General features: G+C 40.7%; 1 protein-coding gene across 3 annotated transcripts in view; it reads left to right on the forward strand.

The window, feature by feature from the left end:
* Positions 1–8,966, forward strand: part of CDC14A (cell division cycle 14A) — a 172,629-nt gene extending 163,663 nt beyond the window's left edge. For all 3 annotated transcript variants that reach the window (XM_044238769.1, XM_044238767.1, XM_044238768.1), the window contains one exon: positions 6,624–8,966. In XM_044238769.1, coding sequence (XP_044094704.1) covers positions 6,624–6,653 — 30 coding nt within the window. In that variant the 3' untranslated portion in view covers positions 6,654–8,966. The remainder of the gene's footprint in view (positions 1–6,623) is intronic.
* Positions 8,967–23,005: the final 14,039 nt, after the last annotated feature.

The following is a 23,005-nucleotide window of genomic DNA, read 5'->3' on the forward strand; positions in this document are numbered from 1 at the left end:
TTGAGGTCTTCACGAACTATCAGAATAGCCCTTTAAATTTTCTTCCTGCCTTAAGTGTCACTCAACTTCCATCTTTTCTCTATACTGCTGCCGGTGTTAGATTTGTAAGACACACTGATTAAACCGTTCCTGTGTTCCAAATTGTTCATTGTCTCTGCTGTGCCTGTGGGGTCCTGTCTGGAACCTGTGGCCTGCCACTAGGGCCCTTCCCAGACAGACCTTGTGCCCCACCCCCCAGCATCTCTCTTCAGCAAATCCCACCAGGCATGCTGGCTACTCTGCTTTTCCTCGTCTCTGTGTGGTTTTCGAATGCCTGGCCTGGTTCCACAGTTTTGTTTTTGTTTGTTTTTTTTTTTAAGATTTTTATTTATTTATTTGACACAGAGAGACATAGAAAGGGAACACAAGCAGGGGATGTGGAGAGGGAGAAGCAGGCTTGCTGAGCAGGGAGCCCAATGCAGGGCTCAATCCCAGGAGCCCAGGATCATGACATGAACCGAAGGCAGATGTTAACAACCGAGCCACATAGATGCCCCTACAGTTACCTTTTTGATGCAGCATTTGTGACCCATCTTTCTCGACTCTCGTGGGGCTTCGTTCATATCCCCTCCACCGCTTCTCTCACGTTCTAGTTAAACTGTATGTGGTTCTCTCTTCTCTCTGCTGGCTTTCAAGCTTCTTAGAGGGCATCTTTGTGGTCTCAGATTCCAAAGTATAGTGAGTGTCTCATAAATATTTATTGAACTAAAAATTGGATAATATATCTAGGACCGTGAATGCAAAGCAAAGAGCGAAGGTGCTTAGGAGCCCATTATCACCCGAAGCACAGGAAGCACTAACAAAACAGAAAACAGATTTTCAGTTTTAGCTTTAATATACAGTTATTTGAGAGGTTTTTTTTTCTTTTATTCTAGAAATGTGGCTTTACTAAAATAAGAGACAATACATTTTAATCGAGCTTGCATCAGTATAATTTTGGAGTTCAAACGAACTGGAAACACTCACGAATGGTTGGCTGAGTCAAATAGAGTGTCAACAACAATCTGTCATCTAACAATTGAGCTTTTTGTGATTGTTGAAAAGCACAGATGAAGTTCACTCAGAAAAAAAGAATCTATTAAAAGTTAGGTAGGAAGGTGAAAGAATATTTTATATAGCATTTTATTTAACCGAAATTGGCTGGTTAAATCTTGGGGTCCCCGAAATGCTTCGAGAACACTATAGAAAAATGCTATAGAAACACTATAGAAAAAGGCTGATTTTACAAAAAAACCTTAGCCTCTTTGTGTTAATATAATGCCAATAAAACCTTATCCAGCTATGTTTCTCTACTAGTGTTATTGGAGAAGTATTATTATGTTAGCAAGGGCAAAAACTCCCAGTATTCTGAAAACACATTTGTGGAAATGGTATCTGTGAGCACATTTTGTGTGTTGGTAACTTACAAGCAGTACAAAAACCAGAAACTCTTTCTTGCAAAGCCATAAAGGACCCCAGAGTATAGAGGCATTTATAGATAACCTTATTATTCCTCAGTGTTTATTTTTTTCCCCATTTGTTCATTAAAATTCAATCCTGGACTTCTGTATAAAATAAGATACCATATTGTCAAGTGTATTTTTTTTTTTCTTTCAATTATCTGTGCCATGAAAACAAACCGCTTTGAAAGGTGCTTTTTGCCTCTGAGTTAGAACTGAAACCAAGGGTAGCAAAGTAGACTACTTTCTCTTCCTTAAGGGACTTGGCAAGATGAGGAAATGCAGAAGACAAAAGGTCAGTGTGGCAAGAGCCCATGGTGGTTGTGAGTCAGGATACTGACCCAGCAGGAAACTCACATTCCAGGTCATAGGGCCTTTGTTCTAAGTTATTTGAACATAAATACGTCATTTCATTCATTTGATAGCAAAGACCTAAATTTTTCGTTATTCTTTATAGCTTGCTGTTTTTTATAGTCATCGCATTATTGTATTTATTAACTATCTTACAGTATTTATATCTGTAATTATTAGACATTTTTCTACCATGATTAGGTAACTGGGCTGTTTAAAAAAGAAACACCTCCAGAATAGCTAAATTTTTAAAGTCATTACCTACATCTGCCAAAACAGATTAGTAGCAAATTTCCAGAACAGAACAAATTGTCTTGATCTCCTTACCTAACACTTTGTTTTATGTCAAATCTAACTGCTTTCAGGGAACAAGACTTCTTGATGGAAGCTTATATTTTGACATAAAAATTTTGGGGGCTGCAAGTGTAAGGTAATTTTATCCTTATTTTGCAGGCTGAATATTGCTGTATTATTAGTTTAATGGTATTCACACTATAAAAAACACCATATATTCATGACAGACTTGATCTGGTCTTAGCTTAGGTCAAACTTACTAGCTCAGGAACTTGAGTATCCTGTTTGAGAAATTATACGTTTATCAATAAGCGCTACCTTGTAAAGTAATATTTACACCTCAGGTGTCCCTTCTTCATAACCATATCCATTGTCATTCCTGAATTTTTGTAAAAATTTCAGTATTAATTTTATGATAAACATTGGCCAAGCAGAATTATAACTTCAGTCGGAGTACTTAAGCTTAGGTATTTTTGTAAAGAAAATTTCTTTTTAGCATATTCCTAAAAATTACTTTGGATTCGGTCCTAAAAGGATTTTTCATTTTAAAATGTCTGTATCTCCTTAATAGTATCATACATACTGCTTTCTCTTTTTGTAATGTAATATTTCTTTTCTCACCCAGGCTCATAACCTGCTTCCGGTTATTATTTGTCTGTGTTAGGGTGACAGACGATGTCCAGTTGACCATGCAGTGATCACAGGACAAAAGCTAGAAGTGTCTTGAGGTGTTGTACTCTGGTGTCCAAGGGTTTGGGCTTTTAAGTCAGACTGCAGAGCTCCACCACCTCCTCCTTGTGTGACCTAGGGCAAAGCCCTTCACCGCTCTGTGCCTCATTCTCCTCATCTGTAAAACGACTCATTTTACATATATAAATGTAATACATATAAAATGTTTAGAACTGTACCTGGTATGTAGGAAGTACTCAGTAAGTGTCTATCACAGAGTAATGGACCTCTTCAGTCATAGATCTAGTTTATTAAGAATTCCAGACAGTCGTACTTTAATCTATTTCCTGAATAATAAAATCAATAGTTTTTTCAAATGTTTATGGAGTACAAAATACATTGGCATCTTTGCTATAAAAATTAGCAGTGCTAATAACTGGTTATTGTGTTTTCCGGGATATTTATTGGTACCTTTAGGATACAGCTAACAGACGAGCCAGAGGCCCTCGACACAGCCCATCATGGTAGCGTGTGGAATCTAAATTCCACTGTCATCCCACATGATTCCTTCCACAGTGAAAAGGCCTTGAAATACTAGTTACGGATTTTTCGAGTGAACACATCTCCTAGACTTTAACAGTTCTCTTTCTTCCCTAACTCCACTTCCATTAAGATTTTTGTTTTAGACTGAAAATGAAAGGAAGGTACTTGTTCCGAAATGCTGATGTCAGAATAATTTGTTAAGCCCGATGTATTATTTTCTTTAACTTTGTTTACACCATATAAAGAAACTATGAAAGAATCTGGGTCTCTTATTTTTATCCCCCAGGGCCAAAGGTATACTGTTGCTGTTTAATAATGATTTGTTCAATGAATTAACCAGCACGACAGAAGGTCCATTCTTCAGCCAAACTATGTCTTTATTTGTTTAAGGAGGATCCAGAGCCGATGAGGCAACATGAAGTGAGCACACTGGGTGGGAGGCGAGGGAAGGCAGCAGGGATTGTGGGGGACAGTATCTGTAGGTTGGATTAAACAGCAGCCGAGTTTACGATCTCTGCTGTGTGTAAAGAGAGGCTTCTGCCCGGAGGCAAATGTGAATATTTACTTCATATGATTGATAGATAGCCCTAAAATTATTCTAGAATGTTTGTTTTCCAGGGGCATCACGATTCCATAAAAGAAAGAAAGATAGATACCCACCCATATTTACCCCCTATATATTGATACATATTAAAAATACCTTACCTGGAAGAAAGTTTAACAAAGACCACTTGCCTGGTGTCTGTTCATTTGCTAGATCTCTGTCTATTGAGAACTGATGGAACTTTAGGGGTGCTTGCAAAAACAACTCTGTTCTAAATTTATGGCAATCTGAGGAGCTACGTAATTGCTGTCAGTGGTAGCATGAATAACTTTTCTAATTGGAACAAAAGCCACATTTAACTATTCCTACAAAAGCATTGGTCCGTGTACAGCATGCACACTTTGCAGTCTTGCCGCTGGGGAGACCCTAACGCTCCGTCCTCCCTGCCTACTTGCCAGACTTCAGAAGAAACTAGGAAAAAGCAGCCAGAAAAGTCAGAGTCCATTTTGAAGCTCTGATTGTTAGGAGGGCAACTGGTGGGCCTACACGTTAAATGTACGAGAGCTTCAAGGCATTAGACTGTTTTGTTTTGTTTTTTTAAGATTTTATTTATTTATTTGGCAGACAGAGATCACAAGCAGGCAGAGAGAGGAAAGGAAGCAGGCTTCCCACCGAGCAGAGAGCCGGACATGGGGCTCGATCCCAGGACTCTGGGATCAGAGCCGAAAGCAGAGGCTTTAACCCACTGAGCCATCGAGGCGCCCCTATTAGACTGGTTTTACTGGACTTTCCGGCTTACCTCTTGGGCTCTCCATGAGTTCAATTCTACTTAAAGGATAATGCCCTACTTCTTCTTTTTTTTTTTTTTTAAGATTTTATTTATTTGACAGAGAGAGATCACAAGTGGGCAGAGAGGCAGGCAGAGAGACAGGCTCCCCATGGAGCAGAGACCCCAATGTGGGTCTCAATCCCAGGACCCTGAGATTGTGACCTGAGCCAAGGCAGAGGATGAACCCACTCAGCCACCCAGGTGCCCCAATAGTGCCCTACTTCTTGATCGTCTCCCCTGTTCTGAATCCTTGGCGTAAACCATTCTGTAGTGAGAAAATCAACCTGTCAACCTTTTACATTCTTCCTAACATTTCCGTTCTCCCTCTTCACATTACCCCTCTTCCTGGAAACTTGCAGCCTCAGAAAGCACTCCCCTCCCCAACCTTCCCTTCCCACTCCTCGCCTCCTGCTTTGCTTATGTACGCGTGTTACCGTCACCCTCTGCCCATTACTGAATGTTGACACCTCTGACTTTTCACTCTATGTTTGTGTGATGGTGTGGGCTCTTGCCTGTCTGAGGGCAGGCTGATAGCTTTTTGACGCTGTAAATGGCTGCCCACAGGGTATAAAATGCACAAGGATTGTGAAGCAATGAGAGTGAACAAAGAGAGTATGAATCCTTTTGTAGATGATTTGTCCAACAGATTCTTTTTACTGATATGCCTACTGTCAACAAAATGCACTAGTCTCAGAATTGAGAAGACCTGTGAATACCAGGCTGCACATAACTTTGAAAAAGAATTATTGGGGGAGGAGAAAAGGACATTTGGCAGCAAATCAAGTAAACTTTGTTGTTGTGAGGTGCTAGGTAAGAAGAATTGTGCAAGAGAATTTGTTCATGTTCAGACTGATTTGTGTCCCCCCCCCCTTTTTTTTTTTAATTTTTGTATTCCCTCTCTTTAACTGCTGTTTGCTGCTCAAAAATAAGTATCTGGCAAATTTTTTCGAGCTATCTTTATCTTTTCCTGGTTAATATCTATTATCAGCGCATTCTTAAAAAAAAAAAAGATTTCATTTATTTATTTGAGAGAGAGAGAGAGCACACGTGCGTACTGGAGAGGGGCAGAGGGAGAGGGGGAAGCAGGCTTTCAGCTGAGCAGGGAGCCCAATGTGGGGCTTGATCCCAGGACCCTAAGATCATGGCCTGAGCAAAAGGCAGAGGCTTAACGCACTGAGCCACCCCAACACCCCTTATCAGTGCATTCTTTATTACATATCCCTATCATGTTCGTTCTATGTGATTATCTAATATGATGTGGGAGGGATTTGCGTTATTTATTTTTCTCGAAAGCTGCCCACTATTGTGTATGACTGCAAGATTCTTCTACACAAATGCTTTTGGGTCTTAAGCTTAGATTTCAAAGCTAGCAGTGCTCTGTATCCTCCTAAATGGAAAGGATTTGTAAGCTATCTATTAAATTCAAGCATTCTTAAGGAACTTACTTAAGCGATGGCTAATTCTACTGCATTAGAAGCACTATTTGATATGCATTAGATGCAATAAAGTATATATAATCTTACAGTATATTCTAATAAACCTCAATTCAGTTACAGGTGTTGTTTAATATCTTTGAGTCAAACTTAGTATTATTGCATAAAAGCTGAGAAGTGAGTTTGGTGCCACCCACCAATCTGCATATAACACTCAATTTTTAACTGCTACGAACAAATCGTAAGCCTTTTAAAATACGGTTTTCTTGCAATCACATCACATAATTGAGTTTCTTATTCTTAGCAAATGCTTTGTGGTTTTTTTTTGTTTCATCCGTTTCTGTTTTCTGCTCAGTATATTTCATTGATCTTTTATATAATAGATGCAAACTGTCTCTTTGTTGAAGGAGGAAGCTGCAGGTGTATTACCCGTTTCGCATGTGATGGACTTTAACCTGGGTTTCTATCTCTCCCCCACACAGTCCCTTCAGTCTGAATATGTTCATTACTAAGCCCCCGCCACTCCGGTGAAAGCGCTCCGCTCCTAGACACCAGGTCTTCATCTGGACAAGCAATGCAGAGAGAGAGAGCGAGCGAGCAGCTGCTTGTCGGAGGAGTCTTTCTGCCTTCCCGCCTTAAATGAAGGAGAGCGCTAACATAAGACCTTCAAGAGACTTGAAACCAGAAAAACTCTGGCTAATGACTACACTAAATGCACTGAAACTAGGTTTATGGAGCTGTCAACACTCAGACAGTTATAACGTTGAATTTGGTATCTTGAAAGGTTATTTTTAATGTATTTCAGTAATACATCTATTATTACAATTACATGTACAGTGTTACATTATGTATGTATTGTGAACTTTAAGAGACTATTTTGATAAATTTATACATATATAAAATTATGGAAAAACTAGACTATATTTTGACTTAGATTTTTCTTGCTGTTTGCTACCAAAAATTTGTATTTTGAATTTGTTTAGTATGGTTTTGTCTACAACGAATACAATAATTCCTCTTTATGAAGAAAGAGTAAGGGAGAAAGTTTTTAGAAAGTGATTTTTATGTTCCCATTCTGAACAGGGCATATCAGTTCATCCTTTTGGGGAGTCAGTCAAATATGATGAGTTTATCCAAGCTGATCCCTGGGGAGAGGAGGTTGATTGGTTGATAGGACTTATTTCGACTACTTCTTTTCCCTTTGTTTTTGTTGCCGAGCCATTTCATTTCTCATCCTTGGGGGGCTTTAAAAAAATTTAACATCCAGTTGGAGATCAGAACTCCCTGAATGTTTCTCCTGAAAACACAGCTTGTCTCTGTGTGAAATAACTCAACATTCCAAATGCTTTTATTTCTCTCCTCGTCTCACAAGAGCCCTGACCCCAGTTAGGACATTCCACGCTTGGTACGAGGTTGTTGTCTGTAAGCACACACGGTCTGGCACCTGTTTTAAATCAATGAAGAGAGAAAACTGGGGGGGTGGGGGGAGATGCTGCTAAGTAGTTCTCTGTATCAAAGGAGATATGTTTGAAACAGATGACGAACACCTACCACACAAGCTAGCGTATCAGAAGCCTGACATGAGAATGAAGGGACTCCTTACAGGTGTTCAGGGCCCATTTATTGAGTAGAATCTTTTGTTTTGGCCTCAGAAGCCCAGAGGCTTCATTTCTCTGGGCAGCTGGGAAGCCTTCGATGCTAATTTTTTCCCATGCTGCCTCAGAAGACACCTCACACAGTTAAATGGATCCACATGAAGTGCTCTCCTTGCCACCACTGAGTTATTTATAATCTGTTTATTTGTGGGGGGAAGGGGGTACCTGGAGGCCATTACACATACTTCAGCAAAACATCATGTCCGTGCTTTCCATTTTAAAAAGGCATTTGAATGACTGTTTGGCTCAGGTTCGTGACTTAAACTTCAGTAACTGCAGTACCAAATAATTGCACTAAAGCTGACGGAAGAAAAAATGAATTGTATGTTTTAGTAGTCAAAAATTAAAATAAGTGGAATGAAATCATATAGCTTTTCTTAAGCCAGAATTGTAAAATATTTTATTATGAGTTGTTAAAAAAGAAAAAAAAAAAGATCGTTTAGTTGTATAGGAAGATGGTAGTATTTAAAAAAAATTATCCGTGGAAAGTAATTCAGATGACATTCGAGAAGTGGGGGAAAGGGAACCATGTTGACAGTTTGAGTTCTGTGAACGAACACTAATTTGTGTGCAGCTATTAAAATGATTGTAAAATTGACTACTATAAATTTTCCATGATTATGTGTGTATATTAGTCATAGGTATCTACATGTGTATGTCTTAAAATGATCGGTACACATGTAGATACTGAGACAAACCAAGAAGTGTATGTATATAATATAGAAAGTATATAGCAAAGTAATTCTACTCCAAAAACAAAAATTGTTGACATGTATTTTGTTATGAAGTTTACCTTCCAAAAGAGATTTTGTTCTATTTTAAAGTGTAGAAGAATGCACTGCTAATAAATAATAAACATTTTATGCAATTTATGTTTTCCCTGACTTTTATAATTTGAAATTTGAGTTATCAGTGTACTGAAGTCTCTTTGTAATTTTATGTTTGATCCAATCTGGTTGGTGCCTTTCAAGTGTCTCAGGCTCTCCATTCTGGATTTTTAGTTTATCTTTCATTGACTTTCCAGGTTGTGGCCATTTTTTGAAGTGTATGACAATGAGCACAAAGAAATCTTTGACTTTGCCTTTCGCAAAAGTCGGATAACGTCAGGATCTTGCTGTCTTTCTCTCTCTCATTTTCTTTTCTGTTAATAAAACACTGATTGTGATCCGAGTTTCGGTCCTGCTTTGTCATTTATGACTATTGGGTGATCCACTGGTCATCAGTGCCTTTTGAGAAGAATGGCCTTTTTTCTTAAAGGAGAAATTATGGAAATAAATCAGATGGAACAAACCTCACCACTTGGATGTATGTCCTGAAGAGCCAGCTTGAGAAGAAGAAGCTGCACTATTTATTCAAGATATTTTATGCATTAAACTGGATATCTCTGGGTTGTGATGTTTCTGAGGTTTTGCCCTTCTCTTTTGTCTTTCAAAAATTTTTTTCAGCACACATAGGAAAGGGTGTGAGTGGGAAGGTAGTTTCACTTCTTGAGTTGAAAAGCTGCCAATTAGCAGTTCTCACAACATTGCATGAGACAGTTGGGGTACGGAGGTTGTCATAGGACCACATCTGAGGGAAGAAGAGTTCTTAGGAATTCATGAACCTGTGTGGAAGGGCAGAGAATCTTTTTCTCCAGATTTAGATCTTATAAAAAAAAATAGTAAAACTAATCCGTTAATTCCAACAGATTTCTTCACCTAGCCGTCATGGAGTTCCCATGGTTTTGTTGTCGATGTTAATTGATTTATAAACCTCCAGACACATCCAGGGGGGTTAACCCATGTATATATTCAGCGGAGGTGCAGCTAACAGCAGGAAAGTGAGTTTACCAACGATAAGCCACGGAAATGTATTTTCAAAATTGTTGGCACTTATATGCTTCCCTTTGTGATATTTCTGAAACCGTCAGTATGTTCAAAGTTTCTGCTTGAACCAATGGTTGGTCTGTCAGCTGAATGGTACCCTGGTGTTTCATGTTGTAGACGGAGTCTGTGCTCTTTCCCAAAGTACCCTTGGAAGGTAGTGTTAACCGTGCCTGCAGAAGCCTTGCAGTCCTCTCTGTATCACACAGCAGAGCGAGAATTCCGTCCCTGCCTGTCTCGTCTGAAGGCTAATTAGGGAAATTTCTAGTTATGGCAAGATCGAATTTATAGCATAAGATAAAACTCCCTTATTTACCCATAGGTCTCACAGTAGTGGCACCCAGGGCATAGAAAGTAGAAAATAATTGTATTAAGTTATTTTGAGCTGGATTGAAATGTTAATATATTCCCACCCAGTTCCTTCTCTATGGATTGAATTATGATAATCCTATCAAGAAAGAAAAACAGCTTTCCTAGGGAATTTTAAACTTTTCCGGTGAGGACAAGTAGAAACTTCTAGTGAAAGACTGCTTTTAAGGCAGCCTACAGTTCTTTGGAACCGGTTTTAAATGGACAAACGTTAAGTTAACTGACCTTTTCACTCACCAGACCTCGCTTTAGCCAGCCGATGACTGAAACAGAGATGATTCGCGTCACCACTCGCTGTTTCTCCTTTGGTTCAAATCAAGTGGACCGAAGCTGTTTGGAGAGGTTGGTCTGCAATTGAAAAATGAGTTCAGGGTAGTAACTGTGAAAATGACCCCAGCTGCAAATGTTTACCTTAACATTAAACTTGGGATTCGGGGGTAATGATCTATCAAATGTATTTTGTTTATTTATATTATGGGTCTCTCCCCAAAGGATTTCAGCTGGCTGCAAAGAATGGACCAGGTGTACCACGGAGGAGCAAGAAGGGGCTTCGGACACCCAGTTTTTGAGGCAACTGATGCTGGGGCTTGAAGCCGACTTAAATAGCACACTCAGATGTCATAGGATATTGGTCCTCACGTCCGAGGCTGGGCAAATTTACACTAAATGCTCACCTTCAGTCGCTTCTAGGACTCCTTATGGGAATTTATTTTACTCAAAATGTTAAGAATAGTACAGTATGTGATTATTAACTGTAAGTTCTCTCCTGGACAGTAGAGCTCTAAGGCTTATATAACTAAGACCTTGTACTCTTCGACTAATTTCTAGGAGGGGAGATCTTAGCTTAACTGCCTTTGCCACAAAATAGTGATAATGACAATTCTTATAAGAAGATGAGAGGAAACTTTTGGAGGTGATGGATAAGTTTATGGCCTAGATCGTGGTAGTGGTTTCATGGACTTTCAGGTACTTACCTCCAAACCCATCAAGTTGTATATATTAAATCTGCACAGCTTTTTGGTTGTCAATCGTGCCCCAATAAAGTGGTTTAAAAATGTTTCGAAAAAGAGATGATCTCCAAGTGAGATTGTCAATCTCGACACCCAGATCTCCAAAAATGATTGTCAGGTACATAGAATAGAACGTTGAAAAGACAAATTGAAATCGGGGATCAGAATAGTATAATGATAGTCTATAGAAGTATCTATCTATCATTTATCTAGTCTACGTCTGGCCTTTACTGAGAGCTGATGGAGATGAAGGTGGAAAGTGTAAACTCTGCCTTTTTGTATTTAGAAGTAAAACCTGGAAGATATGGGGGTCCTAGAGATTTGAGATTAAAGGAGCCAATCTGTTCTTGTCTTAGAAAAATAAAGTAAGACTCGGGAGGAAACGAGGTTTTGCCCTTCTTTTTTTAAAAATCCAGGTTTCGGGAGCATGGTTGGCTCAGTGAGTTAAAGCATCTGCCTTCGGCCCAGGTCATGATCTCAGGGTCCCGGGATCGAGCCCCACTTCCGGCTCTCTGCTCAGCGGGGAGCCTGCTTCCTCCTCTCTCTCTGCCTGCCTCTCTGCCTACTTGTGATCTCTGCCTGTCAAATAAATAAATAAAATCTTAAAAAAAAAAAGTGTACCAGGTGGTGGGTATTATAGAGGGCACGGCTTGCATGGAGCACTGGGTGTGGTGAAAAAATAATGAATACTGTTTTTCTGAAAATAAATAAATTGGAAAAAAAAATGTAAAAAAAAAAAGTGTAAAAATCCAGGTTTCTTGCTGGCAGAGAGACTTTTCACACCGCACTGCACATTCAGAGAGAGATACCTAAGAAGCAGGTTTCAGGCAGTGTTTTCAATTCTAGAAAGATAGTTAGCTTCTAATGTAGCTTGGGTTGTAAATAACACGGCATCTCCTGACTATGACCAACAGGGTTTTGGATAGGCCTAGTCTTTCCTGATTTGAGAAAGATATACAATATTCACTTCTCTCCCTTGACCATTCTTTACACTAATTTCCTTCACAAGTACAATAGCCAGCCTGAGATTTTCCAGCTGCGTAAGGCCAAGTTAGTACCTCACTTTATCACTTAGATCACATGTCTTCAGTGACCGTGGGGTCATGGCCAGGGGCCGCATCAATGACAGCTCTGCAGAAACCATAAAACAGAGCGGAGACCGCGGGCTCAAGAGTGTCTTGGGTCCAGGCAGCACAGAGCACCAGTCTCGGGGTTCTCCTTCTCAGACACTCCCCCAGAAGCTGAGTGAGGGACACAGGCTCCGAGATGACTATCCAGTCGTGATGAGAAGTGAGAGACCCTGACACTCCACCACGCTGACTAACTGAGATTTTACAATAGCTTCATCTATTTTAAAGTCAAATCCGTTGGGAAAATTGTCCCTAATTAAGGATTCCTAATGAAGTGACAGGTGGTTGGATTTTTGGTAATCCGAAAGAGGAAAAGTTCATCCATCTGGTCTGGAAGAGAGCTGAACGTCAGTGACTAAGCCGGGAACTAATTATCAGCCATTCTGGAGCTAGGAGAAGGCCTGTTTGTCGGGGTCCCCAAGGTCACACCCTCCTACCACCCCCACCCCCGCCTGTTTCTATGATTTTTTAGGATTCGTATGACTCAGCATATGTCTGCATTCACAGCTAAGATTTATTACAGTGAAAGAAAACAGCAAAATCAGCAGAGGGAAGAGGTGCACAGAGTAAGGTCTGGAGGACGCCAGGTGCAAGCTTCCAAGGGTCCTCTCCCAGTGGAATCACACGGGATGTGCTTAATTCTTCAGCAACCAGTGGTGACAACACAAGTGAAGTGTTGTCCACCCTGGAAGCTCATTAGAGACTAAGCACCAATGGGGTGCTTATTATTGGGGGCTTGTCAGGTGAGTGCCCTCTGATTAGCCCGAACCAAAATTCCAGACTTCCTGAAGGAAAGCAGGCATTCTGCATAAACCTAAACATCTGCACGGTCTGGGCACAGCGCACCACCACGTCATTAGGAGACGTCAGGGCAGGAAGCTGTTTCCAGATGGAAGCCAAGGCCAACCTTGAAAACGGGCCTTTCTAAGGACACTGGTCTCATGCCCACTATGTAAACACATTCTTTTTTTAAAAAGATTTTATTCATTTATTTTTCAGGGAGAGCATGCAAAAGCAGGGAGAGTTGCAGGCAGAGCAGGCAGAGGTTGAAGCAGGCTTCCCGCGGAGCAGGGAGCCTAATGTGGGGCTCGATCCTAAGACTCTAGGATCATGAACTGAGCCAAAGACAGAGACTTACTTGACTGAGAAATAAACATATTATTGTACACTGTATTGTAGCTAATTTTGTAGTAATCAAAACCCATTTAAATGAATGTACAGTTTTACTTTATGAAGTTGATCCACAGTCCCTGTTTCTGAAGACTTCTTTGTGGAGGGAAGGAGTTGTGATCTAGTAGAAAGGAATGCTGTCCTTTTGGGTCCTTCAGTGCTCCAGATGGGCCAGAGTTCTGTTTTCTGGGGTTTTTTTTTTTTTTTTTTTTCCCCTTAGGGAGAGAGCCAGAGGGAGGGACAGAGGGAAAAAGAGAGGATCTTGAGCTGAGCTGAGTGCCTTGCCAGGCAGAGCAGAAGCCAAGGATAGATCGCTTAATCAGCTGAGTCTCCCAAGTTCTCCTCTGTTTTTTTCTAAACAGATAAAATCAAAATTGGTTTCCTTTCAGGGAAAACTAGAGTAGGAAAACGTCCTGAATCATCTTTAAGAAATAAACTAGTCTCGAAATTTTGCTCCTAATATTTACCTATTATTTAATAGGTGAAAGAAATTTAAAAAATAGGTTAATACAGCTTTTCTTTTTTTAAGATTTTATTTATTCATTTGACAGACAGAGATCACAAGTAGGCAGAGAGGCAGGCAGAGAGAGAGAGAGGAAGAAACAGGCTCCCCGGTGAGCAGAGAGCCCGATACGGGGCTCGATCCCCAAACCCTGGGATCATGACCTAAGCTAAAGGTAAAGGCTTTACCCACTGAGCCACCCAGGTACCCCAAGGTTAATATAGTTTTAACAAATCATAACTTCAAAAATATTGAAGTAAAAAAGTAATTGAAAAAATTTAAAGCTAAAAAATAGTGACCTCAATATAAATAAATACAACAGTGAGGCTTTAAAAAAGGTATACTTAAAGCTATAAAAAGAGAAATTAAAATGATAAAATATTGATACAAATTGCTAAGCTGCTTTAAATGAGGTAAACAGCAAATCTAAAGAATGAGACATTGAAAAAAATAAAGCACTTAGGCACTAAAAATTTAAAAGGATGAGCTGGAATAATCTAAAATAAATGAAGAATAAATTTTAAAAAGACCTGGATTTTCCAAAAATTAAAAAAACAAAAGCACCAAATAAAGAAGTTTATAACATTTTCAACAAAGCAACAGGGCTGCTTGTGCAGAGAATGTTACAAATGCCCGCATGCTTCCCACTTCACCTGACCCCCAGGTTGAGCTACTCTGGACAGGCAATGTGCAAGTCAAAATTCCCAAGAATATTCTAGAGAAAAGACCTATGAGCTGGACATTTCGTCAGCTCAAATGATCCCAGTTATATTTCCAAGCTGCTATCTGCAGACTTTTCTTATTTGAGAGACAGAGAGCGCATGAGAAGGGGGAGGACGAGAAAGAGAGGGAGAAGGAGACTCCCTGCTGAGCAGGGAGCCCGATGCGGGGCTCAACCCCAAGACCCTGGGATCATGACCTGAGAGCAAGGCAGACACTTAACGACTGAGCCACCCAGCGCCCCCCCTCCACCTTGGGGGAATGTTAACAATACGTTTTTTGAGTGTTATTATAAGCCAGACAGTCCACCAGATGCTATAAATCTATAAGAAAAACCATAAGTTATCTTGCTAGACATTACTGAAAGGTTTTAGGTGGAGGAAGTGGACGTGGAGAAGTGAAAGACTTGCCTGCCCAAGGTCATACAGCCAACAAGCGGTCCAGCCCAGATTTCAACATGGCCTTAATGGCAAACCCAAGTTCCTGACATGTAGCCAGTCTGATGGATGTGAAAGGGCACATCAAAATAAAATAACCAGAAACATCTCAAGCAAGGCAGCTGTCAGCATGTTAAAGCTTCAGGCTGGTATACACATTGTCAAACCCAGAAAAAGTTTGGTTAAAACATGCTATGGCTTTGAAAATAGACCATGTTTTGGGGCAAGGAGCTTCGAGACATATATAAAATAATAATCTCTTGCTTGTTCTCAGCTAGCAGGCAGAATCTAAAAAGTCCAAGAATTCATACCCTGGGACCTGATGTAAGAAAATGCAATTCTTAAAATTGTAAAAAAAAAAAAAAAAATTGTTTTAATGTAACATTGAAAGGATTAGTTGGCCAAAAGGCAGAAAGTTCAGATTTGAGATTTCCACGGCAACCGGTCCCTGCGCTATTGCGGTCTGCTCCAGAAAAAAAGCAGCCCTTTCTGTGCCCACACAATGAGCACGATCCAATAATCAGGTTGAGGTTTGTTAAGGGATTCTTTAGATGAATTTTAACATTGTCTTAATAATAAACCCTGGGCAATTCTTTTCAAAGTTGTATTGTTCTTTGGGTTTCAATGGGCTTAAACACTATGCATTAATGTACCTGACTGTATTATAACTGGAATTCTACTTCATAACATATTTTATGGAAAGCACATATTGTGGTTTTTACTCAATATATTACTTTCATTTTAAGATGTAATGTGACTTAAAAAAAAAAGATTTTATTTATTTATTTTACAGAGGGAGAGATCACAAGTAGGCAGAGAGGCAGGCAGAGAGAGAGAGGAGGAAGCAGGCTCCCTGCTGAGCAGAGAGCCCGGTGCGGGGCTCGATCCCAGGACCCTGAGATCATGACCTGAGCTGAAGGCAGAGGCTTTAATCCACTGAGCCACCCAGGCACCCCATGTAATATGATTCTTGTAAAAAGAAATCAGAGGCTTATAAGAATAAAAGATTTAAATCCCTCAAATGGGCTAACCTGAATTGTGTTAACATATGGTATGTCCCAATCTTTTTTCCAAAAGCGTGTTCTGCACTCAAGTCATGTCTCTATCTCAGTATCTGGAATGTTACATGTTTTCTTATTTCTACACAAACATGTCCAGTGTTCCAAATGATGGGCTGGACAAAAACAGGCCTTTGCCCCCTCTTGCGAATTACCTTTTAAGGCTTCTGCTTCCATATTTTAGTCGCCACATATTGTCAGTCGTTTAAGTGGTCAGTTTACTTTCCACCTTCTTCAGGAAGCCTTGCTGTGTTTGGCGAAGTGTAATTTTTCCTCCTCACTAGGCTGTGGCATCATTAATTAACGTATGTTTTTTTGCCACTCTATCCCAGGTACCCGACTCGTAATAGGTACAGTTGAAACCCTTTGATTTCACTTGACTTCTACCTTTTTCCTATTTTCTCTGAGGGCTTCAGAAATACGTGCCCCAGAGATTTCATTTTCTTGGGTAGATTTTTAGCCGTTAGATGTAGAAATCTGAGTGAAGCCTGGTTTGAGATAGCTTCCTGCTAGGAGCAGCCCTTTGAAGAGGCTTTTTCAAAAAGGATTTGGGAAAGTTCAATGGGCTGCTGCCTCTGGTGTCTTTGATGGCCTACAAAGAATTGAGACAGTGAGAAAGGAATCAGAGAAGGTAATTCATACTGACCCCCAGAGACTGGAAAGTTGACTGCAGATCGCTATTTTATTCTTTCATTCATCCGACCAAATTTAGTGAGCAGCTACTGGGGACTACAGATATAACTAAAACCTCTGTGCTCAAGCTCCTAGTCTTTTGAGGAACACAGACGCTTGAACAATGGCCATCCATTTTGAGGATGCCCTTTTCCTGGGAAATGCTGGTGTTCTGGAGGGAGGGGCCAGGGTGTGGATAAAACGTGAAGAGAAGGTGTGGTCCGAGGAACCCGTGTTGAGACGGGTTTGAAGGCAGCAGGAGGTGTAGGAGTAAATATTGGTATCCCTTTTTCTAATTAAAAACCCGAATGTGTTCATCTGGCAAAGAATGAGAAGAAACAGACCAGTGGAGCCATCTGGTAGCGTGACCCCCACCGGCTCTCCACCCCAGCATGCTCTGTTTCTAAACTTTAAGGTGATACCAAGAGGAAAAGAGATGATTTGTAGGACAAAACCCTACTGCTTCTCAGATGACACTAAGAGATGAATAACTTTTTAACACCATAGGAATATAACTTTTCAGACCGTCCATTTCCTCAACTGGCTGCATTTAAAGGCTGTATGTAAATTTAACATAGAAACCATTGTGAAGTGAGTTTCATATGAAACTATGATTTTTTAATTCTGACTGGATTAGAATCACCTGAGGAGTGTTTTTAAAATAATGGCACCAAGGCCCTACCCTAGACTGGCTGAACCAGAAAGTGGAGCATTAAGCTTGAAACTGTTTTTCTAAGCTCTTTCTTCCCTCCTTTCCTCCCTCTCTCCCTTCCTTCCTTCCTTCCTTTTAAAAAAAACTTCTCCAGTAATCTGGTAAACACCAGGGTTAAGAAACTGGGAGAAGAAAGCCAAGCTTTCTTTTTAAATCATTTGCCGTTGTCTTTTTAAAATAAGATTTTAAGGGTGCCTAGATGACTCCATCGGTTAAGTGTCTGACTCTTGATTTTGGCTTAGGTCATGGTCTCAGGATCATGAGATCCAGAGATCCCCATGTTGGGCTCCATGCTCAGCATGGAGCCTGCTTAAGATTGTCTCTCTCCCTCTGCCCCTCCCTGCTGGAGTTCTAAATAAATAAGTAAATAAGTAAATAAATAGTATTTTAATTCTTTAGGATGGCTTTCACAACTGACACTTATGTTGAGATATGATAGACTAAACACCATCCTCTTATCTATCAGTTAACAAACATCTTGTTCAAGGGATTGTGCTAGGAACTGTGCAGGAATAAAAAGAAGTAGGACAAGTACGAGAAGGCATCTTCTTCATGCCTTCATCATGTCTGCAAGGAGTTCACAATCCAGTTGAGGAAATTATATGATCATGTGTGGGTCGGTCTTTTTTGGTTGTGAGAGATACCCAAATTATCTTAGGACACAAGGGGCTTATAGAACCCAAGGACTAGGAAGAGGTCGGACTTCAGGGACAGCTGGAACCAGGAGCTTGAAACCAGCAAGAATCCCTTATCTCTTTCTCTACCTGGCAGATAGTATGACTACTGACAGCTGCCACAGGCCACAGCTTCGGCTTTAGTCTTTAGTCACCTGGAGAGACATTGGTGGACTTTCGGTTCCAAGTTCATACCCAGGGGATGGGGCTCACATTCACCTCTAGACTTATAAACCATATCTAACAGTTTGAGGGAATTGGGCTCACAGATGAAAAGGGCACCTCTCTTTGAAATCAGGTAAAGGATAGTATAAGTGTCCTAATCCCCCCCAAAAAGTATGAATAAGGAGTTTTCTGGACACTGTACAAAACAAATGTGCACTACACTTGTATAGCCAGACAAAGATATTACACGATAGCACTGGAGAACAAGGTGGTCCAGCAAGTACAACCAAAAGATGGCAGAGAGTATTGCTGTACTTGACTCGAAGAAAGCTGGACTTTTGGAGCAGCCTCTTTGCAGACTGGATCCGTGCACACATTTAGTTTCCCCACCAGATGTGAGGGTTGAGGGGTTGGTTAGGAAGAAATGAGGCAGTGCTCATAGGGTGCTTAGAACAGACAGTGTCTGCCTAACCCCAACAAAAGGCAAGCAAAAAGAGTTTGGGTTTTATCTATGGTGTTGGAAGGACATCTAAGTGGATATGTGGATATGCAGTCCCAAAACGTGGCGATGTCCTTAACTCTTAAATTCCATGATGACAGGCTTCAAACACATATTTGGCAGCTGTTTTCACAGAGGCTCGGGAAGCTGTGTCTAGCATCCAGGGGTGTTTTTCAAGGATTATAAAATAAAGAAATACGCTGAGAAAAGGCTGTTGGAAACTGACAGTGCCCATTTGCTTCCCGAGCAGACTCCTTATTTCTGAGATGAGGAAAATAGAATATATTAGTTTTTCTAACTACCCGTGATTGTCTCAATGAGGTAGAAACAGGATAAGAGCTCCTGTTGTCTTATTTGTTTCCCGATCAATCTAATTTAGACTTTAAAATCACACGAACAGTTTCTCAGATTTTTCTCAACATATTTCATTTGTTGTCTTCTCAGTCCTGTTTAACTCCAATTAAAGATGATAATGATTGCTGCCAAATACGGAAGAGTGTATGATCTTTTTCCCATCAGTGATATAAGAGAAAACACACACACACACACACACACACAGAGCACTCTTTGAAAGTAATTTGATCTCCTCACTTCAATTATCTAAAATAATTCCTAAATGCTTGAAAACAGAAACTGGATGGTCTCCATCCAGTCCCTATCTCTACTAGACAGAAATATTTTTTAAGCACATTTTAAAAAATAAACTATATTAAACCCTTACTGGAAAAAAAGCCACTTCTGGACAGAGACCAAGCCAAAGCAATTTTAGTTTAAATTGGTTTTCCTGGAAAAGCTGAAAATGTAGTTCGTAAAAGAAATGCTTTGGCAACTTTACAAATCAACATTCAAAAACTAACATGATCAGTCTCCAAAGCCTCTGCTTCGGTGATTCTCAAATACTAGTGTAGAAAAGAATCGCCTGGGGTGCTCGTTAGTATCAGATTACTGGGCTCAGAGAGTAGCTCCGATCGAGACCCAGGTGACTTTGGTATAGGAGATTTGAATATCACCGTTCAACTCACTTTGAGAAGACAAATTTAGGGCTTTATTAATTGACAGAGCTAGAAGGAGGAGTTGTGTTTGTGTTTATTATGCTGTCTTGTGTATTTATAAACTGCCTCAATCTCCTAGCCCACTTCAGTGGGGACACCTGTCGAGTCTCATGGGACAGCCTGATTTACGACATAGATCGGTCACTACGTATGTATGATTTGGGGTAAGTCGTTTACTGTTTTTAGGTTTGGTTTTCTATAAAGTGAGGAGAGTGAATGACATCAATGATTCTTAACCCTTTCAGTTTATAGACTCCTTAGAGAAGCTGAAGTAATTATTTAATCTTCTCCAGAAAAATGCACAAATGCACACACACGTTTGCACGCAAATTTGGGGAGGATCACAGTTTTCTTAAAATGCTTCGAGGGACTTGCTGTGGCAGTGACTCAGCACCCGAAAACTGGCTTATCTAAATCTAGGTTTCATAAGGCACCCCGCACTCCCTCCAGACTTGTTCTTTAGGAGAGTGCGTCCCTTTACACCCTCCATTTACCTACCCCCCACCTTGGGAATCACCACTGTCTTTAGTGTGTGTGACACACTTACACACGGGCCACTTCATGACGCTCTTTGCATAAATTTAATCATTAAAAGATTACCCCCACCCCGCTCCAGGTAGGTGACATTATTTGCATTTTACAAATGAGAAAATTGAGATCCGTAAAGGTGGAATAACTTGCCTGCAACTACAACCAGACTCTGGCTTTTACCTCGAGCCCTTAACCTCTCTGGCGGGGTTTCTCAGTCTGGGCATCGCTGACATTTTGAGCTGGATAATTCTTTGTTGTAGGATTCTGTCCTGTGTATTGCGAAATGTTTAGCAGCGTCCCTAGTCACTAGCCATTAGATGGAGGGACACCCGCTGCCCCCACATGTGACAACCAAAAGTGCTTCCAGACCTTTCCAAATGGCCCGCAACTGAGAACCATACTCTATGGTACTCCCTGATAGGGAAGGCTACCCCTGGAGTGAACCGCTGTTTCTGAGGCAAGGTGAGGTGCTCTCTCTCAAGTCCGAAGGAACAGTGGAAGAAAAGTGAGGAACCATCGTTGTGAGGTCCCAGGTATCCCAGATCATTTTCAGCTCCTTGATTTTATAAATGCGTAATTGCTACAAACTCGACCATTGAGTTTTCTCCTAATGGTAAATGCTCTCACGCAGCTGAATGGCTCCTTAATCAGGACATAAAGCAACCTAAAGCTGTCGTTCCTTTGCAAAACCTCTTTTACCATCTGAAGACGCTTATACCGACGTGATTCTCAGTTGTGTGTGTACCAAGAGACCAAGATCTGAGGAAATAACAGCTGTGGTTTGAAATGGGATTTTGGACGGTGTCAGTGTCATGCTTAGGGTGCTCTGTGGCTTGGCTAACAGCAGCTGGGGAAGGCACAGGAAATGACCAATTTTTCACTGCTGCCACTCACCCTTTGGTTTTTCTAAACTATGTGAGACAGTTGCTAGAGCATGTTTTGGTGGGTTTTGAAATCGAGTACTAGGAAAAATACACACTGAATCCTGCCGGGGTGGGTGAGTGTGGGGTTGTACGAGTGGGGGTTGTTATCAACAAAAGCTCTATTTAAAAATAATTTGGTGGCATAAAGCATGAGGATGCGGTTACATGAAGCTTTTAAAGTATTTTTAGAAGATCAGTAATAACAATGCTTTGCTGCGTGACTCCGACTCCTGGCTGTCTCTCTTGAGAAAGTAATTGAGATTGAAATCTTGAGCCCACATATCAAAGGTTCCCAAGGGACCTATTCAGTCAACAAATGTTTCAGTATTTATAGTGTGTCAGGCACTCTGACCAAAAAGAAAGTGTTGCCCTTGACTAGTTTATCATTTGGAGAGGGAATAACCAGTCGCTGGGGAGCCTGGCTGTGGCAGCAATTCACGCCTCGGTTTTGGGGCACAGAAGCTGGACAACCCGTCAAGAGGGACAAGAAGGACTCCTCGCATGAGGTAAAGTCTGAGCTCAGCCTTGGAAGATGAGTAGGACTTAGCTAGGCAAAGGTGGGGGCACATTACAAAGAGGCAGCCCGGGGAGCGGTCAGACCTGAATGAACGGACATGGCTAGCGGGGAGCAAGAGGAGAGACTGAGGCACACTCAAGGAAGGCAGATCCACAAGGCTGGGGGGGTGGGGAGAGAAGGTTTGGAGAGGTGAGAATGGCAAAGGTTATGGGGGATGTATGCAGGTCTATTTTAAGACCTGTGCAGACCTCAGCAGGGTGGAGGCCCCATCACACGTCATATCGAACATATGAAAATGTAGCCTAATCCCACCTTAACTGATTTGCAGTTGACTATTTTTAAAATTTTTTATTTAAATTTTAGTTAGTTAATATACAGTGTAATATTGGTTTTAGGAGTAGAAGTCAGTGATTCATCACTTACATACAACACCCGGTGCTCATCATAGCAAGTGCCCGTCTCATCCATATAGCACACCCCCCACCCACCTCCCCTCTACCAAATTTCCATTTGTTTCCTATCTCCCAGAGTCTCTTTATGGGAGCACCTGGGCGGTGCAGTTGGTTAAGGGTCTCTTGGTTTTGACTCAGGTGATGATCTCAGGGTTGCGAGATCGGGCCCGTGTCGGACGCCTCGAAGGGTCTGGTTGTCTGCCCCCACTCTCTTGCTCTTACGCTTTCATAAACAATAAAAATCTTTAAAAAAAAAAAAAGGAGTCTCTTGTGGTTTGTTTCCCTCCTTCCTTCTCCCCCTTCCCATATGTTCATCTATTTTGTTTCTTAAATTCCATATGAGTGGAATCATATGGCATTGTCTTTCTCCAACTACCTTATTTGGCTCAGCATAATACTCTCTAGCTCCATCCATGTCCTCGCAAATGGCAAATGTCGTATTATTATTACATATATATTTACGTAATGTCATATATATATGGATAAAGAAGAGATATATATTATAATGTCATATATACATGGACAAAGAAAATGTGGTAAATATAATATTTATTATATTTATATATATTTACCACATCATCTTTATCCATTTATCAGCTAATACACATTTGGGATCTCTCCATGGTTTAGCTATTGCAGTTGACTCTTCAATAGCTTATTAATTTTTGTTTCAAACTTTTCTTTTTTATATTTTTAGATTTTATATTTCAAAGCCAGGAGTTCTTCTTTTCAGCTATTAAGCATTTTCAAAGAA

This window comes from Neovison vison, chromosome 2, assembly GCF_020171115.1.
Source record: "Neovison vison isolate M4711 chromosome 2, ASM_NN_V1, whole genome shotgun sequence".
Classification (NCBI taxonomy): Eukaryota; Metazoa; Chordata; class Mammalia; order Carnivora; family Mustelidae; genus Neogale; species Neogale vison.